Source organism: Macrobrachium nipponense, chromosome 20 (assembly GCF_015104395.2).
Source record: "Macrobrachium nipponense isolate FS-2020 chromosome 20, ASM1510439v2, whole genome shotgun sequence".
In the NCBI taxonomy this organism is placed as follows: domain Eukaryota; kingdom Metazoa; phylum Arthropoda; class Malacostraca; order Decapoda; family Palaemonidae; genus Macrobrachium; species Macrobrachium nipponense.
In genome coordinates, this window is record NC_061089.1 from 51,299,192 (window position 1) to 51,322,745 (window position 23,554).

The 23,554-nt window shown below is 36.1% G+C and overlaps 1 protein-coding gene across 1 annotated transcript; it reads right to left on the minus strand.

Moving 5' to 3' along the window:
* Nucleotides 1–346: 346 nt before the first annotated feature.
* On the minus strand, nt 347–10,089 carry LOC135225811 (integrator complex subunit 2-like). Its single transcript, XM_064265318.1, has 10 exons — nt 9,898–10,089; nt 8,334–8,533; nt 7,643–7,793; nt 7,324–7,476; nt 5,858–6,035; nt 5,389–5,644; nt 4,973–5,080; nt 4,383–4,602; nt 3,285–3,458; nt 347–868 (listed from the first exon to the last, which is right to left on the minus strand). Exons 4-10 carry the CDS (start codon nt 7,472–7,474, stop codon nt 663–665), a joined length of 1,293 nt encoding a protein of 430 aa, XP_064121388.1. The 5' UTR covers nt 7,475–7,476; nt 7,643–7,793; nt 8,334–8,533; nt 9,898–10,089; the 3' UTR covers nt 347–662.
* Nucleotides 10,090–23,554: the final 13,465 nt, after the last annotated feature.

Genomic DNA, 23,554 nt, shown 5'->3' on the forward strand with positions numbered 1-23,554 from the left:
TTTTTCCTAACATGACAGCTTTATCCTGAGGGTTTTTTGTAAATGTTATTGTTAATTAATAGTATAATCAGTTACTTTCATTATATATACTACTGTATTCCAATTAGGTAGGTTTTATGAATTTATGTTTAAGCTGGGTTTGTAAATATAATTGTTAATACTATAAGCAGTTGCCTTCATTATAGATACTACTGTATTGCAATAAGGTTTTATGAATTCTATTATTTTTAAGCACTGTAGCAATATTACTATGAGCATTCATAACAATGCCTCATTTTAAATCTAAGTCCACAATTTCTAGCTGCCCCTTGTATCTTGTATCAGTCCACAGAATAAAAGACAAGGGTTGGAAATCTGTATTTATTTAAAAATACTTATGATGTTGAATGAAACTAGTCAACTTACTGTCATTTGCATAAACGATTTACATCATGTAAAATAAAAATTATAATTTGTACATACACACACACAACAACAAAATTCAAGAAATATTTTTGACTGTGATGGTCCTAGGACCATAAGTTTGTCAGTTTCCTGCCATTTAACTAATGATGGTGTTTATTGTTTATGGAACTCGCAAGATCATACAGATAATTTACATTAATTACAGTGTCCAGTTTCATAAAATTGCATTTCTTTATTATAGTAAAGAACTGGTATCACTAATACAGGTTGTGAGTCATGGTGCTTTCAATAACCAACTTTTTGAAAACATATATTACGGAAGCAAAAAGCTGATCATCTTTTGGAACCTTTGGTGCTGTATGCCATGGAAAAGGTTCACTGGTGCCTTCTGGTACGCTTTCTTCAAAGTCCATTTTTTCCTCTTTCAACTTTTCTTCCATAATAAAAGGCTTCTCCATAAAGGCTGAAAATAGAGAAAAGTCACAATTCTAAAAAGCAAATACTTTTTTTTATATTAAAAATTTTGATGTTTCACTTCTACTATGTTATTAACTAACAGAACCAGACTACTCTTTCAAAAACCTTAAATAATCAGAGCTGGGACCAAAGGTTTAACAAAACTTTAAACTGAAAAACATTTACATGAAATTTGTTCTGAAGACTTGGGACTATTAGGTACAAATTAATAATTTTTTGTCAATAATGACTTTATTAATAGAATTCAAAAGATTGTGAACTATTTAAAAAGCAAAATATGGGCTAAATAGAGTATGAACAACTGAAATTACTGACTAAATTAAAATGACAAATTTTTAACCAATTTGTATTTTTCATAACTAACATACCTTCAGTCTTGACATTAGGATAAATACTTATCGCCAGCTGGAAACTGGTAAAGTTATTTTCTTACCGCCTTTAAGAGAGGACGTGCTTCGCTTCCGTCCTTTTAAAGCCGGTTTAGTTTGCCTCCTGTTGTTGACTAATATACATTCATGTTGCTATCAGATTCAGTGCTCCACCAAGAATGCTGTTTCTTAGTGCTATATCTTCAGTGGTAGTATATTAGACTAGATAATTAGTTTGCTCAAAACAATTGAGACATTCTACAATCTCACAGGGCATAACTAAAGCATTAAGTTGGACTGTGAGGTCCTGATCAATCGCCAGGCCCTCGGGGCATCCTTGATTCAAAAACAAAAATCTGCATGATGCACCAAGTCCTCTCAAACACAGATCCAGCACTTCTGATTCAAACTACGTATATTTTATGCATTTTCAGATGCTACTTTGACATGGTTAGAACTGTAATTACGAACGCATGTCAGACATTGCAGGCTTTCCAACCATATCTATATTGAACTCTTTCCAATTAGTATATGGAATTGTTAACCATTTTTCCAGGATGTAAAAACACATCTGGCTGTACATAGATATTTCTGTTTTTACCTAATGTCAAATCCGAATATACCTTGACTCTGGCAAATACTTGCCACCTTGTTTTATTGGTGACCCTGATGACCATTACTTGCCAGCATCAGCCCAGCTAGCAAAAACACTACAGCAGGAGCAAGCATCCACCTGCCACCCTTCACAACCCAGAGGCCTGGTTCTTCCGTGTTGGGGAGGAGTTACTGTGAGATCCTGATCAGTCCCCAGGACCCTCAGGGCATCCCCGCTTCAAAAAAAATCTGTGACTCACAAAAGTACTTAAAAGAAACAGATCCAGCAATCCCAATTCAAATTAGCATTTATGCACTTTTCAGTACCTGCTTTTTATGACATTGTTAAAACTGTACAGTCAACCCCCCAACCCATATTTGCATTCACAAGATTTTTCTGCGGAACTTGTCTAAATTTATTCAAAAGAAGACTCACTCATTCGCAGGTTTTCCCGACAATAAATATTCACTAATTAGTGTATTTCGATATTTTCAAGACTAAATACATTTTTATGATGCAATAAGATTTAATAATTTTTAAATATATTTGTTAATACTGTATTAAGTTTAATAAAATTATGTATATATTTTCTCTCTCTCAATGAGGTGCACATATGTATTTTGTATGATAAATTATTTACTAATTCTCAAATAATGTAAACAGCAATATCAATTCATTCAAGAAAATGCTTTAGTGAATTAGTTAGATTCTAGTTTAAATTAATAATACAGTGGACCCCCCCATTCACATTCTCCGGATTCACGGACTCACACATTTGCAGATTTCTCTCGGGAATGTTTCCCCGCATTATTCGCAGAAAATGACCATATTCGCGGTATTTTTCTATAAGAAATATCCACAAATTCCTGGGTTTTTTTTTTTCAATTTCATCATAAAATGCACTTTTTGTGATAAAACTATTGAAAAAACCAAGCATATGTATTAAACTCTTTCCAATTTGCATTTAGAATTGTTAACCATTTTCCCAAGTGTGAAAAAACACATCTGGCTGTACATAGATATCTCTTTTTCCCTAATGTCAATGTTTTCCCCTAATGCCAAATGCTACGTTTACACTCGCAAGAGTTCCTGAATTGTTGAGTTTTTGTGTCAATAAATGAGAATACACCTCGGCGCTACCTCTTACTCACCACCTCATTATAGGGCAATTAAGTGGGAAAAGAAAAGACCAAAAGGAATAAAAGTAAAAGGCAGAAACCAAAATAGCTGGGGCCAAAGCAAACCTAAATTGAACCTTTTTATATAATCAACAACGTGCCTTACACTGCAATGACCACCCAAGGGGTTTATCTGCTCTATATGAGTAATGCACTCCAAAAGCTGCCTAATGTGGGAAAATAAAACTTGCATGTTATCAGAAATAACACATTAAAATATGTTGGCCTTGTGAGAAAGATTGAAAACAAAACACGACTCACCAATTGATCTCGGAGCTGGAGCAGCTGATAATGCAGACTGTGCAGCAGCAACTCTCCCATACATCACTAACAGATGCAGGAGATCATCAGTAAGAGCAGGGAATGCACGTCCAATGTTAATCAGTGAAGGCAATGATGCCTCCATAATATGGAGCCTCTCCTTTTCTCCCAGAACTGCAAACAAATGAATAAAAACTTTAAAAATCCTCCAATAAACATTCACACATTAATTTTGACATGAAACAATAAATATAAAGTGTTGCAACGAATGATAAACAGCTATACTACTCTGAAAATAATTCAAAATTTGGCGCAGCACTAAATCTGTAAAAAAAAAAAAAAAAAAAAAAATTCTTTAAAAAAAAAAAAAAAAAAATTGCATGAATGGGAAAAATCCATAAATGAAGAAAGGACCACATAAATGGCACAGGAGCAATATAAGATGCAAAGTAAATACTAAAGTCCCCTTTGGTTAAAATACTATAAGTATAAATATATTGAAATATTTTTTCATTCTTTTAAGATTGTTGGAGAAATTGTATTGCATGTTTTCTGCAGTTAGTTTTTTCAGATCATGGGCTGTAGCCAAAAAGAGTGGCCATTATGATGGAGGAGGAACTACACACACATTCCCAACTGCTTAGGCAGTCTGCCACAGTTCTTAAATTTACTTTTCTAACTGTTAAAAACAAAAAACAGCTACTGACACATGGTTGCTTGACATCCTCAGATGCAAGGGAACACTTGATAAACTCTCAGCACTTGCTCTAACTACTACCTGTAATATGCAAGTAGCAGATTAGATGCTTCTAACAATGCACAGCTGATCAACCTAAAGTTTTTTTTTTTTTTTTTTTTTTTTTTTTTTTTTTTTTTTTTTTTACAAAAATGCTACTCCATGAAAGTGCATGGGAAGGAGGCAGATAAGTAGCATGCTATATGACAAAATTCAGAAGAGGAGGAGCACAAAGTTCAACTTTGATGATGATAATCTTGCATCCTGTGATTTTAGCTAAGTGAAAAATCTTGAGAAGACAACTTGGAATCTTAAGCAAAATAAAATTCAAACAAGATAACTCCATAGATAAACTAACTTACCAGAAAGTAATGTTGCAAGGGTGTTGATTGCAAGCCTAGATATGCTTAAAGTAGATGGCATTGCATTTTGTAGAGCCAGATGAGATGTAAGATCAATAGCAAACAGCTGCTTCTCTAAATCAGGCAACTGCAAAAGTTCTGGAATCCAGTTGAGTCCAATTGCTATATGCATGGAAGGCACACCTCGAACTACTGGCCCTATCAGCTCACCATCATAACCCTGCAAATACATAAATATTAAAAATAAAAATTACACTATAAAGATCAAAATGCTAAACTTTAAAAGGTTAATAGTAACTCTATATCATCTCCATCCTCATACCTTTTTTACGTCAACTTTTCCTTCATGGAGTTAGACAATCATTTCCCTTTTATTCTTCAGCCTGAACAGAAACTATATATATATATATATATATATATATGATATATATATATATATATATTATATGTATATATATATATATATATAAAACATATGACAAGTCCATTTACTGTTCATGCTATTGAAAACTTTTAGTGTGCTACTTCATGTTCTCTATAATACTTAGGCTTATAATAACATAGCTACAGTAAAATAAAAATCAACTTGCCTGAAAATGAACAAGCTTTGCTAATGTTGTATCTTTAAGGAAAGCTTGATGGATATAAGAGCATACAATACTTCTGATTTCTTGCAGTGCTAAAGCACCTCCATTTTCCTGAAAAACAATGAGTGTAAATCACATGAAGTTATCAATTTAACTGAATATACATTCTTACACCAGAATCTACTGGTAGATTTGTTTCCATATGTTTTATGGCTTTCCACATTGTCATGTGTTAATTTTCTTTTCTATACATTTTGCTATAACTATGTGAGAAGATGTTTGTATTAATCTGTGCTTTGCACTTATTTTATTCTGTAATGACCAGACCAATTCTGGTATGCATGCTCCAATGAATTCCATGCCATGATATACATCTAGTTATTTATTTTGAAAAAACCAATAAGCTTTATGGCACATACCGTATCTTCCTCCTTCTTCAAACATGCTTCTAAAAGGATCTGAACAGCTGCACTCTCCTGAGTGAGTATGAGTGCACCTTTGAGTTTTTCTCGTTCTTCATCTATGGCTTGTGGTGCCATATTGTTATTCCCACTACCAGCGCTATGTGGTGTGTTCACTAGGGGGGTATTTTGCATTTGCTGGGATAGGAACGTTCGAGATGATAATAAATACACTTGAAGCATATATATTACAAGCTGGAGAAGTGGTGCTGATCTGCAATGTTGAATACCATTTGAAAAGTTCCATTAATAACCTGTACTTTATTTGATCACAAAAATATTTCAAAAAACTGAACTTTGCATGAAAAGTAATATAACATTCTGCTCTTTACATTATTGAAAACACACACTGTAGTTGTTGTCTGATCTACTTCTGACAGTAGTATACCATTATAAGACTTAGTGCATCACTATCAATGTATCATACCTAAAAACTCTTTCATCACATCGAAGAACATACAGAGGATCAAGAATGATATCATCTTCAGAAAGCACTTTCCTCAGCTTGCTGCCAATTTCTTTGGGTCTTAAACCTTCCACTGTCATCGCCCACAGTCGACGTGGAAACAGTGAATTAAGTCGCATCCACACTTGACGATAGGTATCTGGTAAAGAATTTTTATTATTTCCAACTACTGTGCAAACAGTTAAAAATTAAAACAAACTAAAGCACAGGATTATTCAAATGTTAAAGTACACTATCAATATGTAATTGTGAAATACAAGAAAATATATAACTTGGGGTTAGACTGCATAATCAATAAAAAAAAAAAATAAAACCTCCAGTCTATGAATAACAGCATTCAATACAATTTATATATACTCTCCTGGGTGAAAATATCAAATTTGCATTTGCTTTAAAAGATCTTACAACTCAACTATATACTGTATATACTGTAAAACTTTAAGATGAATATCAGCAAAATATTTTAGTATATAAATACACAAGACAAACATCAGAAAGAAGCATTACAGATCACTTACATCTATAAACCCTTAATGGACGGATTGATCCTCAGGAGAAGTGATAAGTTTGGGGTGGTGGATGGATTGATCCTGTAGTTAAACAATATTGCGCACCATCGATTTAGAAAGAATTGGCAGGAAAGAGGTACCAATACTTTTATAGCCCATAAATTCACTTAAGGCAACTTTTATACTGACTGAGTGTGGGTGTCTCAGGACTTCAGTAGTGCTTGTGACTTGAAGGGGGAATGTTCTGCGTCTCTTTCTCACGACATCTTTTTGTAAATTTGCTTGTAAATATACCAAGGGGTTGCTGTTGTTTTTTGTTCTTGTCTTTTATGATAGTATGTCGGTTTTAAATGTAAATTACCAAGAAAATTGCAAAAAATAATAGAAAAAACATAAAAAGTAAATATTTTTCAACAAATATGCTAAGAATATGCTACTGCTTTTATTTCTTATCTGTTTTGATATTTTGTGAGCAGTAATTATAATTTTACAAAATAAAATAAAAGTTATATATTGGAAAAAACATATTATATAAGTTAGTAAAATTTACAATTGTCTTGTAAAAGAGGGCCCACAAGGGGCTGTAAATAGTCATTTTCGACTTCTTGTGGAAGGTAGGGAAAATGTTTTAGAATTTTGTTTCTTTCACCAAGTACATTTGCATATCTTCCTCTTTCCATTCATGTGTTCTTTTCGTTGTTCTTTTCGTAAATTGGCAGACCTCAAAGTTTAACTGGCCTGAGGAGCTGCATATCGATATAGTTACCCCTCCAGTAATGGTTAAATAAGCCTTTTTGATAAATAATCTTATGTTTAACAATAAAGAATGAAACATCTTATTTCAATTCATTACACAGTGGAATAAAAACAAAATTCTAAGAATATTACATCTAAAATTACTTGGATAAAAATACGTACCTAAAACCTTACGAGGGACACCTGGTTGTAATAAGCATTTGATGGAAGCTGTGAGTGAAGCAGCTAGTGGCCAAAGGTGATATGGTGGCATGCATCGCAAACTATCCAATACCACTAACAGACGACCTGGTTTGTCTGCAGCATCTTCCATAGCTAAAATGATAATTTACGTTAAGAAAAACCTCAAATTCCTATATGATACAAACATTAGAAACAAAATAATTAAGAGTAATGATCCGGGTTTCAAGTTATGGCTGAAACTATATTTTTCTGAAAATTCCACTGCATATATCCAATTTCAAAAAAAGTTTATCCTCACCTTTGGTGACTGACTGAGAGTCCAACTGAACTTTTGGGTGGCAGAAATACCAGATGAGAATCTGCTGATGTACTCTGGTATAGCCAATCTTCAACTAAGCAAAGCTGAGGATAGTGACTTACCAATAACTTGACTAACGAAGAAAACAATCCTGTTGATACCATGAATAGGTTATTAAGATTGAGTTCAAACTTCAACACTGATGCTAAGAGTAATGTAATTACTGAATATATGATTATTGAAAACTACATCTGACAAGCAGTAAGCACTGCCTTACATTCCTAAAATACAATATATAAACCATTAAATTTCTTAATGCCATTCATATCACTGTGCAAGATCGATCACAAACAATAAAAATATAAATATCTCCAACATAGTACTAAAAAATAATGTCCACCATGTAACAATTAAGTTGTGAGCACTTGAAAATGATTCTCCTTGCACGCAGGTACAAGTTACAAATGACTAGCCATTGCTTGGCGAAGTTAAAAAGCAATTTTGCTGTACAGTATTTGTTATTACTATTACCCAAGCTGCCAAGGGCCTCAATATGGAAAACAAACTACCACTAAAAAACACAAGGAAAAAAAAAAAAGAATAAAGGCAAACACACAATAAACACTTGAATTATGCATAATTTAACATGATGCTACCTTGAAGATGAAACAAAAGTACATTACAGGCTAACCTGCATATAATCTTTGCTCTCTTTGAGCATGAGAAAGTAAGTATCTGATGGGAAGCTGAGCAAACAGGTGAGGTGAATATGAATGGACACGTCGATTACTGGTCAAAAGTTGATGTGTGTTGTTCAAACGAACATCTTCATATAGCAACAAGTAGTATAGTAAAAGTAGCTGAGAAGTCATCACAGATGCAATGGGCAAGCTGCAAAAATAAATAAAATATAACATTTAGTAATCTTCACAAATTAATGTTCTTTACATACTAAAATCTGCAAATGTTAAAATGATGACTGCCCAACAATTATATGTAATTGTAAAAAATATGATGAAATGCCCTTCTTGAAATACATACTATTATTATTATTAATAAATACCTGCAGTTCAAACAGACCACTCCTGGCACTGCATAAAATCACATAAAACTACAATTCAGTACTACTTAGTAACTGAAAAAACATGAGTTTCACACCAGGCATAAAAATAACTTAACGATGCAAGAATAAATTAGCATCATAAAGAGCAAAGATCATTCCTGCTGAAAACCAAAAGAATGGGGATAAGTCAATAAAAATATCCATACTACAGTATCCTAAAGAAAAGGACAATACTTTAACAATGTTCCACAGTAATCTCCTGACATCCTATACTATCATTAATTTGAGCATCTACATTAGTCATCCACCAATACATTTTAGAACAATAGTAGTTACAGCCACACATGGTGCTTCAACCATTGAGCTGTCCATATCTTTCAAACAAACCAAGTCCTACAGGCATCCCTATGTTATACCCAAGTTCTTCCTATACGCACTATCCCATCTACTACCACTTTGTCATACCCAAGTTCTTCCTATACTATCCCATCTACTATCACTCAATAACCACCTCAGTGGCCGCGAGTTCGATTCTCGGGCATTCCACTGAGGGGTCACAGATTGTGTACTTCTGGTGATAGAAGTTCATTCTCGACGTGGTTCGGAAGTCACGTAAAGCCGTTGGTCCCGTTGCTGAATAACCACAGGTTCCATGCAACGTAAAAACACCATACAAACAAACAAACAAAACGAATAAACTACCACTCAATACCGGACTAAGGCAATACTGACCGTGTCCAGTATTTTCCTCCAGGCACTAGTTTTCCCAACAAAGTCAAACTACTCAAGTTGCCACAATACAGTCTATACCCCCCAAAATAATTCTGAGTTCTCAGGAAAGTCTTACCAAGACATTTTCCATGCACTGTCCTATTTAATAATTTCTATAGCATTACAATAACAGACCAGCCTACAAACTTATCACATGCCTACCATTCTGTATAAAGACAACACATAACAGATATAGTATAACTAGTATCCTGCCTGACTGCCTTGGCCAGAAAATGAAAAGAAGCACAATGATATATAATACAATGAACCCCCTGAAAATATGCCAGGCATTAATTTTCTAGTATAAAGCAATTCATTGGTGACACTTTAGTAACAGGTAAGGTAAGGTATTGTATATATTTACACTAGAATTCACATGTAAAATCAATCAAACCAAGCAATGCATGACAAGGGTACTTGCCCTGAAGCTGTGGACGTGTTTGAACCTATCTGTGACGAAGTTATAGATGGGGCTGGCATTACATGACCTGATACTGCATCAACACTTGAGGTCCTCTCACGCATCATGGCTTTACTTTTTAAACGAAGTTTTCGAAACACTACTTGAGGGTTTGATAAGCTGGAATGTTGCTGAAATGAAATGAAAAGAAAATTGCTTCAATACTATTTCTACCAATTCGACAAAAATTAAATTATCACAGACCTCAACAAAGTTTGAAAGATCATTCCATGCCTCTTCCACTACCAACCTCCTGGAATTCAGAATGTCAACAATTCTCCAAGTAGTGATCTTTGTTACTGGAATCATGGCCCTTTACAGTGTTTCCCTTCACTGTGCCTTGGACCACTAAAATAATGACTTCCTCCCCTCATACCTGAAGACTGATATGACTAAGAAAATCTCTTGTTAAAGCATTGGCAATTGGTGTCGTGCCATGTCTGTAGTTCACAGGGACATATTTTCCTCCTTTCCTTTAAGTAAGATCTCCAATAGCTCTTCCTCCAAGCCTGAACCTGTTCTTTTCTATGAGCTTGGTATGTCAGGAGAACTACTTCAGAGATCTTGGTGTAACCCTTATCAGCTCACTGCATGATTTTCCCTAATCCTAGCTATAGATGAGAAGCTGCTACCAAGTTAGAAAATATTTTCTATCACCAAAGTTTGTCCTGATTTAGTAACTAGACCTCAGAGACTTCAATTCTGTGGTGACCATGACCAAGTACTACCTAAATTGAACAACTGGAAACATCATGACCTGGCATGTAGTGCAGTAATACCCCGAACTTACGTGAGGTTTAGGTTCCAGACCCCCTCACAGAAGGAAAAATTTCCCATAAATTTTGTATGGTCTATAAAAATGCTAATGAATGCTTACCTTTGGAGTTCGAACATTAAATATGACCCTAATCATGCTCCCTAACCATGAAGCTAACTTTTAAATGAAATTAAAGTTAGTGTAACTTCATTTAAAACTTTAACTCTCTTGCGCACAGGCCAAAAGGGTGTAAGGTACACGACTTTTCCCCCGGGCCAAAAAGAACACACATGGAAAAGATTTTTGGTAAAATTCAGTACATCCGAACTATAATTGATACACGCTTCTGGTTAGTGTTATTATGTTGCCAAATGATTGAATTATTTCCTGAAGCAATCAGAACATCTTTACAAGGCTTAGAAATAATAAAAACAATGTGATGAATGTGAAATTTTTAAGAAAAATCGTAGATATTTAATGGAAATAATCATGAAAAATATAATCATTAGGTTTAGGGAGTTGGTTTTATACACAAATTGTGTAAAAATTTTTGATCATTCTCATGAAAGCCGTAATTTTGCTATAAATGTTTGCTAATGAGCTGTAATTGATTAAAAAATGCTAATTTTTTATGGAGTGCAATTTTCAGATTTTCCAACCTACTTATGTTGACATTTTGTATCATAGCTAAGTAAGCTAGTGGCGCCAGGTTTGCGTTTTTTCATGATTCATCATCTGTTGACCCAATGGCATCAACTACGTTTTCTATGATTGACATTTTTTTTCTTGAATTTTTCCTGAAAACATATGATGCGCCGGTGCACTTACAGAAAAAATTTATTGACGTGCTACGAATCATCAGATCACAAGAGGGTTAATACATTACCCTTAAAAACAAATAAATAATTTACGTTAAAATAGTTACAGTAACTACTACATACATACATATACTAACATTACCCCTAATTAATGGGATGCCATTTTCTTTTTCTGCACAGAGTAAAAGACGTTTTCTTTGCATCACTAGGTAAACTTCATAAGTCAGTCATAATGAAGGTACACAATTCAATAAAATAAAGAACACTTACGTATGTACGTACGTAATGTTCACAGAGGGTGGAGGTAAAATTCAATCAATTTAAAATCATGTACGTACTAGTGTGAGGGCTAACTACGAACAAAAGAGAAAGAGAGAGAGAAATACGTACGTACATGCTTTATGCACATTAAAAATGTATTGGCCTGTAAAATAAAAAAAAATCTTATTTTTATAATAAAATAAGGTTTTGTATATACTTACCCAGTAATTATACAGCTATTAGTGGAAACTAATAGCTGTATAATTACTGGGTAAGTCTTATATACAAAAACAGCAAGCATGGGAATTCACCAGTGATGAATGTTGATTTGAAGATGATGATGAATTAGCTGTGCAATGTGATGAGTGATAATAAAGATGACTGCAAAGCATTTTTCTTTCAAGTTACCAAAGTGTAATTTTCACAGAACGACGCTAATACAACTCTTAGTTACGTCTCCAATATATTTTAGTATGTTAACAAATTGTGATAGTATGAAAAAATTAGTTTCAATATTTGATTCTTTATTTTTTTTTTATTAAATTCTGAAACTGTGGTTTTAAGATTTATTTATTTTATTTATTATGTTTTTTATGTTCTTGTGGGTGAGGAATTGTTTAATTAATGTCTGTTTTCTTTCTTTTTTCATTGCAGTTTAATAGACTAGGATGAGTGAGAGAGTTGCACCCACCTTTACTTGGATACCCACCTTCACTTGGATGCCAACCTCTCTTGGATATAGTAACGGAAGAAAGTATTACAAAGGATAGTATGTATGGTGTTTGAGGAGAGAAGCACAGAAAGTGTGAATTGGACTAAAGGTGAAGTGGTTTAAACCAACCGAATTCAAACTTCAAGTTCTCAATCTTTGCTGGGCAAGCCCAAGTGGACGTGATAAGTCAGACTTATTTTTCGAACTTTGGAAGCGTTTCCCTTCTATGTGGGGAAAAGTGAAGGATTAAGACCAATGGTATTACATAAAAGATTCTTAAATGGTTGTCACAATTTTTTAAATTAAGGAAATAAGTTTAGATTCTTAGGTGGTCGGGGTAATATTAAGTAATTTTAAGTTTTAGACCAAGTTAGATATAGGGATATGAGGGTAAGCTCGATATGCTATAGGGATAAGATTGTGCAAGTTTTGTTCTGTAATATTAAGGCAATAAATTAGGTTAAGGAGAATCATCGTTTTATTGCCTAACTTTCAAATTTGTTCCCACTATCCTATTTCAGTTGTGAAAAAGGCATTTGGGGAAGCTCACGAACGAGCAACTGACACGGAACTAGTCTTCGAGGCAGAACCTCTAGGACAAGCAGCAGAAATGCGAACTGAAGTTTGCACTTCTATGGCTCACAACACGCCAGACAGCATGACGGTTCCTCTTCCCGAAGGAACAGAAGAGAACGGAAGACCCAACTGCCACCTTATTTCAATGAGGCAGACCATTAGAAGTCCTGTGACGAGACTTCTTAGGCAGTGGAGACTACCTTCCTCCTTCTCTGGCTGGGGAGCCTTAGAAGTCGAAGGAGAGGAAGTTGAAGAAGACGATGATGACGACGAAGAGGAAGAGGACAGTGATTACACTTGACGAGCTCTCTTCCTCTTCAACTTCTTCTTTGCCAACATCTGCAACACTTCTTCTATAGGACAAAGCACAGTCACCAGCAGAAGTAGTTGATAATCACAGGGCAGCTGCATAAAAGCTGTCCAGTGATGAAACTCCAGGATAACAGGTGCAAATTAATATGATTTTCAGCAGGGGAACAGTGCACACACTCGAGGGGTGCAAATAAATATAATTTTCAAGCAGGGGAATAGTACACACACTTGAAGGGCAATGTCACATCATGCTAACAAGTCCTAGGTTAGGATAGCCAACACAAAGAGATATTCAACTATCTACTGCTGTAATCTATTATCACTAACTGTTAGACTGTAAAAGATAAAAAATATGATTAAAAAAGGATACTCCTCTTGCATCCAAGGGCACTGCCCTCTGAAATGAGAGGAGATCCCTAAAACATCACAACCATACATGTCCCCCCCATCCCCCTTTTAACCCAATAAGCTAGTGAAAAGGGCGAAGGAGAAGAGGGTATACCAGGAGAAAAAACAAAAGGCAAACTTCCCAATTCCCTCTCGGTCATTCCCCAAAGAGTAAGCGTAAATGTCAAATAAATATACAAATAAATATACTGTCCCACCCTAACATTAAAGGGCAAAAATAAGTGACATGGGTGTAGATACACCCTTGCCACCAACCCTTAAAGGGAAAGGTGGCTCGCAAGGCTTATCACAAGAAGTGTATTTGTATATTAACTATTAAAGCCAATTAATTATTAATATCAAACAGTATATTAAAAAAATATTAAAAACAATAAAAGAAAGATCCCACCGGGAAATCGTGATGAGAGCCGGCCAAAAGCAAAGTGGAGTGTTTACATCCGGGCAGACAATAGTTACTGCCTAACCACTTTGTTCAAGAATTTAATGGCCATGTTCCAGCTTTGCTGTAAAGTAATTCCTAATGCAAAGGACAGAGGGTTTGCACATTGTATAGGAACAACTATAAATTACATAAAAAATTAAACAAACAATTTTGCAAGGTTTCTTGAGGATTCATAAATGGTATACGTTTCCGTGGCTGTGAAAAACTCGTATATGATAATGAGTTAGGTTCCAATTAAAAGTTTACGCTTCTGTGAATTCGAGCAACTTGAATCTAATAAGATTGAGCCATTGCTGTATCTCCTTTTACCTAAGTCAACTCCTCATCACTTTGTTAATAACGTATTCCACCTCCCCAAGGCATGTAATTATTCATTATCTGATGTTGTTATTTCCCTCATATTATTATGCTAAATGCAAGTTGCTGTCCATGGCTTCCTGTTACACCTTGATGCTAATCACATTTTATCCCAAGATGACTAAACAAAATACCATTATGGTAAAGCCAATGACATCAACCATTGCTAATGTTATCAATCTCCGTCACCTTTTCTATACTGGAGGCATTAGGGATCACTTATCACACGAATGAGGGGACCCAACTGGTTCAACACGAGAGACTTTACCTCTGTCCATATAGAATTGAAGCTGGCAAGCCAGGCATTGTAAAAAGTCATAATATGACAAGTAAAAAACAAAGTCATAATCTGACAAGTAATAAAACTATCATACACAATCATCAAAGATTACCAATTAAGTTATTAAGTATTTATATCAACTAACCTTTCATACTCCCACTACTAGTGACTTCAAAACCAGGTCAACAGTCAAAAATAACTGCACGGTAATTTCCTACCAAATCATAGAAAAACTTACCGAAGTCAAACTTAAAACTATGAAAGTAACTACAATAAAGGGACAAAATACTGTGTATAAACTTAATTTTTTTTAATGTCAATAACTTGACTGAAGCTAAGTGACCTCTTGGACTAACTTATTTTGCTACGAGTGTAAAATATGCACACTTTTCAGTTACTGTACATTCAAGTCTAATTAATTATGTTGTTATATATTAAGTACTATAATTACACACCAATTGTTAAGTTCTACAAGTAATTAAACCGTATCTACCAGGATAAGAGAAAAACTCTTGTCCATCTTATAATGTCCAAGAACGCAATTTAACTGGGAATCTTGAACATTTCAGACCTCCACATCTAAAAAATGACAAATTTTTAACCAATTTGTATTTTTCATAACTAACAAACCTGAGGTCTTAATATTAGGATAAACACTTAGCGCCAGCTGGAAACGGGTAGTTTAAAATAATTGTGTATGCAAGGGACTACTGGCATCTGTGCTTGGTCACGAGACATGTGGAGCCACCCAGATACCCCTCTTTTAACTCCTGTCCCGTTAGTTATTCTTCCAACCCAGGTTAGTTGATAAAGGGGTGGTTAGAGGTGGGCCTTTGTATGTTAAGACCTCGTTTGTTACTTATGGAAAATACAAATTGGTTAAAAATTTGTCATTTGTTCATATACGAAACAAACCTTCGGTCTTAACATTAGGATAGACTTACTTTTGGTGGGAGGTAAGTACTATTAACCAACTGAGAGTTTGCCACCTTGATCAGTTTTCTGAATACCAGTATTCTACAAAACAACTGACCAGTATTTCAGAATCTAAGATATATATGAATATCATAGAGTCAGACTTCTGGGTTCCTACACAATATCATAGTTCATTGTGTCTGAAGAAGATAAGCACATCTGTTCTTCTAACAAACCAATTCATCCACTTATGTAGGTTTGTTATCATTCCTCTCCCCCTTGCTACTGATAGGTATCTTAGACTGATAATAACCCTAACAGTATGGCTGCTTCACTCACCTGTATCTTGTCCGTTCCAGCTTATGATGGTGCTCTCTTCTTACTGCCCGAAGTAAAGTAGAAAGAAATTTGAAAAGGAAAGAGGCCAGTTATCTCCTCCATTTCACATTCGTACCATCATCTTAGACAAGATACCAACTGACCCGCCAGGGGTGCTGGATGAGTTACACAATTTGTTGAGCAGCCACCTAAGGACCCAAGGAAATTATGTCCAAGGACCTCTGGGCAATCTTCATTATATACAGGGAATTGAAAGTGGTTTGTCATAACAATGAACCAACTCTCAAATTTTCATGAACACCTTTTTAACATTGCTCAATTTGAGTTCATCCTTCTAAACGTCATAGGATTATGCCTTCCCTACGACATTATACTCTTGTTTTTGTTACATAAGGCCCTTCTTGCATTTCTTTCCTACTCGACCTATCTCAACAAAAAGTCTTCATCAAACAAAATGTCGAAGAAGTACTAGGTCCTAACAGAACCTTTCTATTAAACATCCAATGAACTGTGGGCAACATTCCTTATGTAGAACATGAAAAAAAATGGTTTGATACAGTCACAAACCAACCATCACAATCATTTTAACAGATTTGTTCTTAATTGCCAGAAAGGCATGTATTCCTCTGATGACCTTTCCTTCTGTATGACCAAATTGGTACAACTTGACAACAAGGAGTAGGCTTGTGTTTGTTTACGTCTACCACATTTATATTCTAGGTGACGTAATTCTTTCAATAACTACAGAGTACTTTGACAAGTCAAAGCCGGCCCTCCTGAAGGTCTCTTAAGCAAACTCACACCGTACTGAGCATGACTAAAAAGTGTATCTGTCATCATGATCTGTGCTGCATTGAATCATTATCCTGGATTCTGGGGCAAATTGGATACTGTTGTTCCCAACTACTTTTGAATCTACGTCAAAAACCTGGCTGAGTACTCCCACTCTACCAAGGTCAGAGGAAAACAACAATCCACAGTCAGTTTCCTGAACCGTGACTGATTCATGGGCCCAGTGGTAATCCAGCGAGTCTACTCTGATACAGTGTTTTCACTTATCAGATCGGAATTTTTTGTGCCAAAACCAGTTCAATGCTCCTGAGTCATCTGAAGATTACTCAGTGTGAAGTGATATTCACATACCCAATCACCAGTCCAATGTGTATCACCATACAGGTAATTACAGAGAGACTTCCCTCTGTTCTGACAACCGCTCCACAAGATCATTGTCTACTGACGAATGCCTTTAATGGACAGAAACCTCCTCTATACAGGCAGTCACGGCCAAAAAGTCATTCTGTATATGTGAGCCGAGGAACTTTGGAGTCGTGTTACATCCAAGCTGATGCTCTACACCCAAAGTCTTAAAACTGTTAGTTTGTAAAGGGATACTGGACAAACTCCAGACCTGAGGTATTAATTCTACCTATCGGTGGTGCCTCTTCCCCACACGAACCTGGTAGCGATGATTGTGCTAAGATAAGCTTTATCAGTCACTCATCTTGGGTCCTCCTCAATTAATGGAACCCCTTCTTCTGTTCAGAACATGGAGGAACAGGTAGAACAGAGAGTTTGTGTAACCTCCAGGTTGTTCCCAGTATCCCAAATGGAATCCTCACACAGCTCGAAGGGCAAGACCCCTGAGACAGCTCTTACGTGGTTCTTCAATTACACGAGTTCCTCTCTGGACGAGTGGTTTTTGCGCTCATCTTCCAATCCAGTGGTCCGAGGTCCAATTCCCGGCTCGGCCAACAGTGAATCAAAGGAATTTATTTCTGGTAATAGAAATTGATTTCTCGATATAGTGCGGTTCGGATCCCACATTAAGTTGTAGGTCCCGTTGGTAGGTGACCAATTGGTTCCAAGCCACGTAAAAATATCTAACCCATCAGGCCAGCCCCAGGAGAGCTGGTAATCAGCTCATTGTTCTAGTAAAAACTGAGATATGTATGCTTAACTTTTTCAATTATACGGACGATATCATAGGAACACCCACGGGAATGTCCTATGATAATATATTCTACTCAGACACGTCCTAATTATCCTCCTGTCCAAGTAATTAACCTGTTAACAGGACAGGGCTCAATCTTCATAAGGAATGTCACTTTCCAACCATGAAACACCCTATGTGGTGATCTGTTACAATATACGGACATACGTTCAATATGTTACCTTCCAAAGAGAAATCCTATATTGCCAGAAACCACCATGGTGCTATTCTCAAGCAACCTAGCCCAGAATTGTACCTAACGTCATTTCACCCAACCTCACTTTTGAAATATGGGACATTCTCCACCTTCCCCTTCCAGATATGATGAAGTTCTAATGACTTGCTTCAGCCAACTGAAGCTCAAACCCTCTATGTTAGGTTCATGACTTCAATATAGGAACTAGGCCAGGATGGAAGAGACCCTTTTTGAAGATGCTAGGTTAATCTAGCCAATAACCACTTGGACTAGACTAAGAGGTACAGTCAATTAAGAACTGACTAACTTATTTTAAGTTGGCAAGACCAGGTTCACACTGGCTTGGTAAGCTTAGGCTAGGTTAACTCTTTCACCAATTAGGCTAGGCTAACTCTACCATCACTTAGGCTAGGCTAAGTCCATCAGAGAAGTACGCTAACTAGTTTAGGCTAGTATAGACTAGCTTAATCTAGAAACCAAATGACTCAGGTTAGGGTAAAGTCGTCCAAGAAGGTTCAGACTATACATGCTAGGCTACAACCACCACCTACTAGGCTGGGGTGGTAAAAGTGTTCCAAATGGGTAGCTCAAGCACTAGTCTATGCGCGGCTATACTTACAACCTTACTACTCAGACCAGCTAAGATAGTAAATGCATGTTCAAGTAGCCAGACCATGCTAAGTCATCAACCCATTGTTAGGCTAAGTTGACATGTATGACATGTATGCCGGAACCATCTAACCCATGAGTTAGGCTAAGTTAACTAAGAACTGTACCACTCAGACTAAGCTAAGATAGTAAATGCAGGTTCGAAAACCAAGACCGCAACCATTAGCTAGGCTAAGTTGGCACATGTATGCCCAAGCCAGTTAGTTCAGACAGTCTAAGCTAAGAAATACTACTCAGATTAACTAAGATAGTAGCGGTAGACTCGGACTGGCTGGGATAGGTTATGAATTTAACCACTTGTTAGGCTAAAAGGTATGACTCAATTAGCTGGGCTATAGCATCTTAGGTTACAAGTGCACTACTTACGCTTGTCTACCTTAAGTGGTGAAAGAACGAAGTTCCACCTCCTCCTTTCGACTTGTGTAAGAGTCGAAGCGTTTGGTCAATATTCTTATAGGAACAAACCAGATTATACCAACAAGTGTATAAAACAAGGGAATTCTTCTTACTGTAAAGGTTTGAAGTTTTCTGGGGTCAACCCAAAGTCTGTTAATTCCCACCATGCAAGCTGTATTCGATTACTAAGAGGAATACATAGACTTATTGTGAGGTGCCATTGGTAGACAGCAGGTGAATGTGGCTGATGCACCTTCACTTCTCTTAGCACATAAATGAGAGGGTGACGCATCTCAATAACTACTTCGTAGACCTTACAGCCGTCCAGCATTATGTGCATTGTAAAACTACGCTGTTCACGTTCTCATGATTAACCCTCTTACGCCAAATGGACATATTAAACGTTGAGTCAAAATGTCTCCCGTATGCCGAATGGACGTATCATACGTCGACTAAAAAAAGTTTTTTTAAAAATTCGCGGAAAAATACTTATAGGCCTACCAGCCGAAAACTTTTGAATCACGCGCCTTGGGGGATGATGGGAGTTCACAGATCAAGGCGTTGTTTTGTTTACAATCGCTACTCAGGCGCGCAAGCATGAATTTCTTTCTTATCGCACTAAAAAGTATCAGTGACACATCTCAAAAATTATTTTGTCACTGACATAATTTTTGCACCATTTTAAATTATCCTTTACATGAAGTATTATATAAGAAAATGTGCACAATTTCATGTAAAATACAACAAAAAAATACTCAAGATTGTAACTTTTATCAGTTTTGAAATATTTTCATATAAATAACGATAAGTGCAAAAATTTCAACCTTCGGTCAACTTTGACTCCACTGAAATGGTCGAGAAACGCAATTGTAAGCTAAAACTCTCATATTATAGTAATATTCAATCATTTTCCTTCATTTTGCAACAAATTGGACGTCTCTAGCACAATATTTCGATTTATGGTGAATTTATGAAAAAACTTTTTCCTTACGTTCGCGCGGTAACTCTTTCGATAAATTTTTTTGTGCGATTGTCCTAATATTTGCACCATTTTAAATTTGCTGTTACATAAAGTTTTATATATGGAAATGTGCGCAATTTCATGCACAATACAACTAAAAACAACCCATGGTTGTAGCTTTTATCAGTTTTGAAATATTTTCATATAAATAACGTTGTGCAAAAATTTCAACTTTCGGTCAACTTTGACTCTACCAAAATGGTCGAAAAACGCAATTGTAAGCTAAAACTCTTATATTAGTAATATTCAGTCATTTACCTTCATTTTGCAACAACTTGGAAGTCTTTAGCAAAATATTTTGATTTATGGTGAATTTATGAAAAAAAAAAAAACATTTTCCTTACGTCCGCGCGGTAACTCTTCCGAAAAAATCAGAATTTTTTTTGTGCTATTGTCGAAATGTTTGTACCAATTAAAATTAGCTGTTACATAGAGTTTTATATATGAAAATGTGCGCAATTTTATGTAGAATACAACTAAAAATGATTGAAGGTTGTAGCTTTTCTCTTTTTTCGAAATATTTGCATATAAATCACGATAAATAGAAAAAAAACCACGTTCAGTCAAATTTGACTCTACCGAAAGTTGAAAAACGCAATTGTAAGCTAAAACTCTTACAGCCTAGCAATATTCAGTCATTTATCTTCATTTTGAAACAAATTTAAAGTCTCTAGAACAATATTGTGATTTATGGTGAATTTTTGAAAAATATATTTAACTTCCCTCCGTGCGCCGATTCTTGGCCGCAAGTCTCCGAAATGCGTACATCGCATTATCCCAATATTTGCTCCTTTTCATATCAGCCTTTTTATAGTTTCATATATCAAAATGTGCGCAAATTCATGAAGAATACAATAAAAAATAATTGAAGGTTGTAGCTTTTCCCATCTCCGATATATGTGCATATAAAAAAATAAATATATAAAAATTTCGACATTCGGTCAACTTTAACTCGTCCGAAATGGTCGAAATCTGCAATTCTAATCTAAAACTCTTACAGTATCGTAATATTCAATCATTTGTCTTCATTTTGAAACAAATTGGAAGTCTCTAGAACAATATTTAGATTTACGGTGAATTTTTGAAAAAAAACATTTTTACGTCGTGCGTTACGAATTCGTACATCATTTTGTGATAATATTTTTCCGGTGTTGCTTTTATTGTTTTACAATGTATTATATATCAAAATGATAGCAATTTAGTGTACAATACAATGAAAAAAAAGTAACTCGTTAGCTTTGACAGTTTTTTGCACAGCGTGATTTGAATACAATTAAGTATGAATTTTTTTTTTGCTACCATATATCGCATTATTTACATATGATAATGATATTATTTTTCATTTCTGATGGTTGCATACTAAACTTTAGGCAATGACAAAAAAAGGAGCCAAAAATGTTATTGTTATAATACAATTAAGTTTGTTCATACTTACCTGGCAGATATATATATAGCTGTATTTTCTGAAGTCCGACAGAATTTCAAAACTCGCGGCACACGCAGTGGGCGGTCAGGTGGTAGTACCCATTCCCGCCGCTGGGAGGCGGATATCAGGAACCATTCCCATTTTCTATTCATATTTTATTAATGCCACTGTCTCCTGAGGGGAGGAGGGTGGGCACTCTAATTATATATATCTGCCAGGTAAGTATGAACAAACTTAATTGTATTATAACAATAACATTTTGTTCATGCCACTTACCTGACAGATATATATATAGCTGAATCCCACCTTCGGATGGTGGGAAGAGACAGAATAGGATTTGTAGGAAACTTAAATTAAGTAGATGATGTACACCTTGGTTCCTCACCTGTTAGCAAAGTAGACTCTGTGATTACTGTAACTTAAGCCTGCTTTTGCTTAATCAGAGTTGCCAGCCAGGTGGAGACCTGTAGTGCTGGTACGCTCTGGATGATCTGTCAACTGGGACGTGACCTCAACGTGACAAGACCATCGAGCAATACATATGAGGGCAACGAAGCAACTGACCACCACCTGACCAACTATCCAAAGACCCCCTGAACACTAAACTAAGGGATGGGAGATCTTCACACAAGACTCACCACAACCCAAAAACACAACAATTAAAACTAACCTAAACCTAACTAAGGGATAGGGAGAGAGCTACCTCCAGCCCCCAAGACTGTGTCTGCAGAAACGTATGGCCCAAGCGAATTACAGTCGTCATAAATCGTTCTCACATCCCTTAGGTAATGTGAGGCGAAGACAGAGTTGCTCCTCCAAAAGGTGCCATCAAGAATGTCCTTGATTGACATGTTCTTTTGGAAGGCAAGAGAGGTAGCGACAGCTCTAACTTCGTGAGCTTTCACTCGTAAGAGGCTCAAATCAGTCTTCTGGTAAGATGAATGAGCCTCTTTAATGACGTCCCTCAGAAAGAAAGCAACAGCATTCTTAGATAAAGGTAATTCTGGTCTCTTCACAGAGCACCAGAGATTACCTGAGGGACCACCTCTTACCTCTTTTGTTCTATGCACATAGAACTTGAGAGCCCTGACAGGGCACAGGGCTCTCTCTGGTTCTTGGCCCACCAGACTTGACATGCCCTTGATCTCGAAGCTTTTCGGCCAAGGGTTAGAAGGATTTTCATTCTTTGCCAAGAAAGTTGGGCTCAAAGAGCAGACAGCGTTGTCTCCTTTGAATCCCACTAGATGACTAAAAGCTTGTATTTCACTAACTCTCTTCGCCGTCGCCAGAGAAGTTAGGAAAAGAGCCTTCCTTATCAAGTTCCGAAGAGACGCTGCTTGAGGAGGTTCAAAAGGACTTGACATTAAGAACCTAAGAACTAAGTCAAGGTTCCATGAAGGCGGTCTCGCTTGGGGAATCTTCGAAGTCTCAAAAGATTTCAAGAGATCATGAATATCTTTGTTGTCCGAAAGGTCCAGGCCTCTGTGCCTAAAACCGCTGACAACATGCTCTTATATCCCTTAATGGTAGGGACTGCTAATTTCTGCACATTCCTAAGAAAGAGCAGAAAATCGGCTATCTGGTTCACAGAGGTCGTGGAAGAGGAAACTCCCTCCTTTTTACACCATGCCCTGAAGGAAGCCCACTTCGATTGGTATACAGCTCTTGTAGATGCACGTCTTGCATTTGCGATTGCTCTCGCAGCTGCTTTCGAAAAACCTCTCGCTCTGGCCAACTTTTCGA

What these genes read in the sequence shown, in the direction of transcription:
- LOC135225811 (XM_064265318.1), bottom strand. Translation starts at nt 7,474, where the DNA reads ATGGAAGATGCTGCAGACAAACCAGGTCGTCTGTTAGTGGTATTGGAT. An exon ending in TGTCCCTCGTAAGGTTTTAG is followed by an intron (nt 6,036 to 7,323) that starts GTACGTATTTTT and finishes ATTCTTTACCAG; the next exon opens with ATACCTATCGTCAAGTGTGG. An exon ending in CCTTGCAACATTACTTTCTG is followed by an intron (nt 3,459 to 4,382) that starts GTAAGTTAGTTT and finishes ATTTGTTTGCAG; the next exon opens with TTCTGGGAGAAAAGGAGAGG.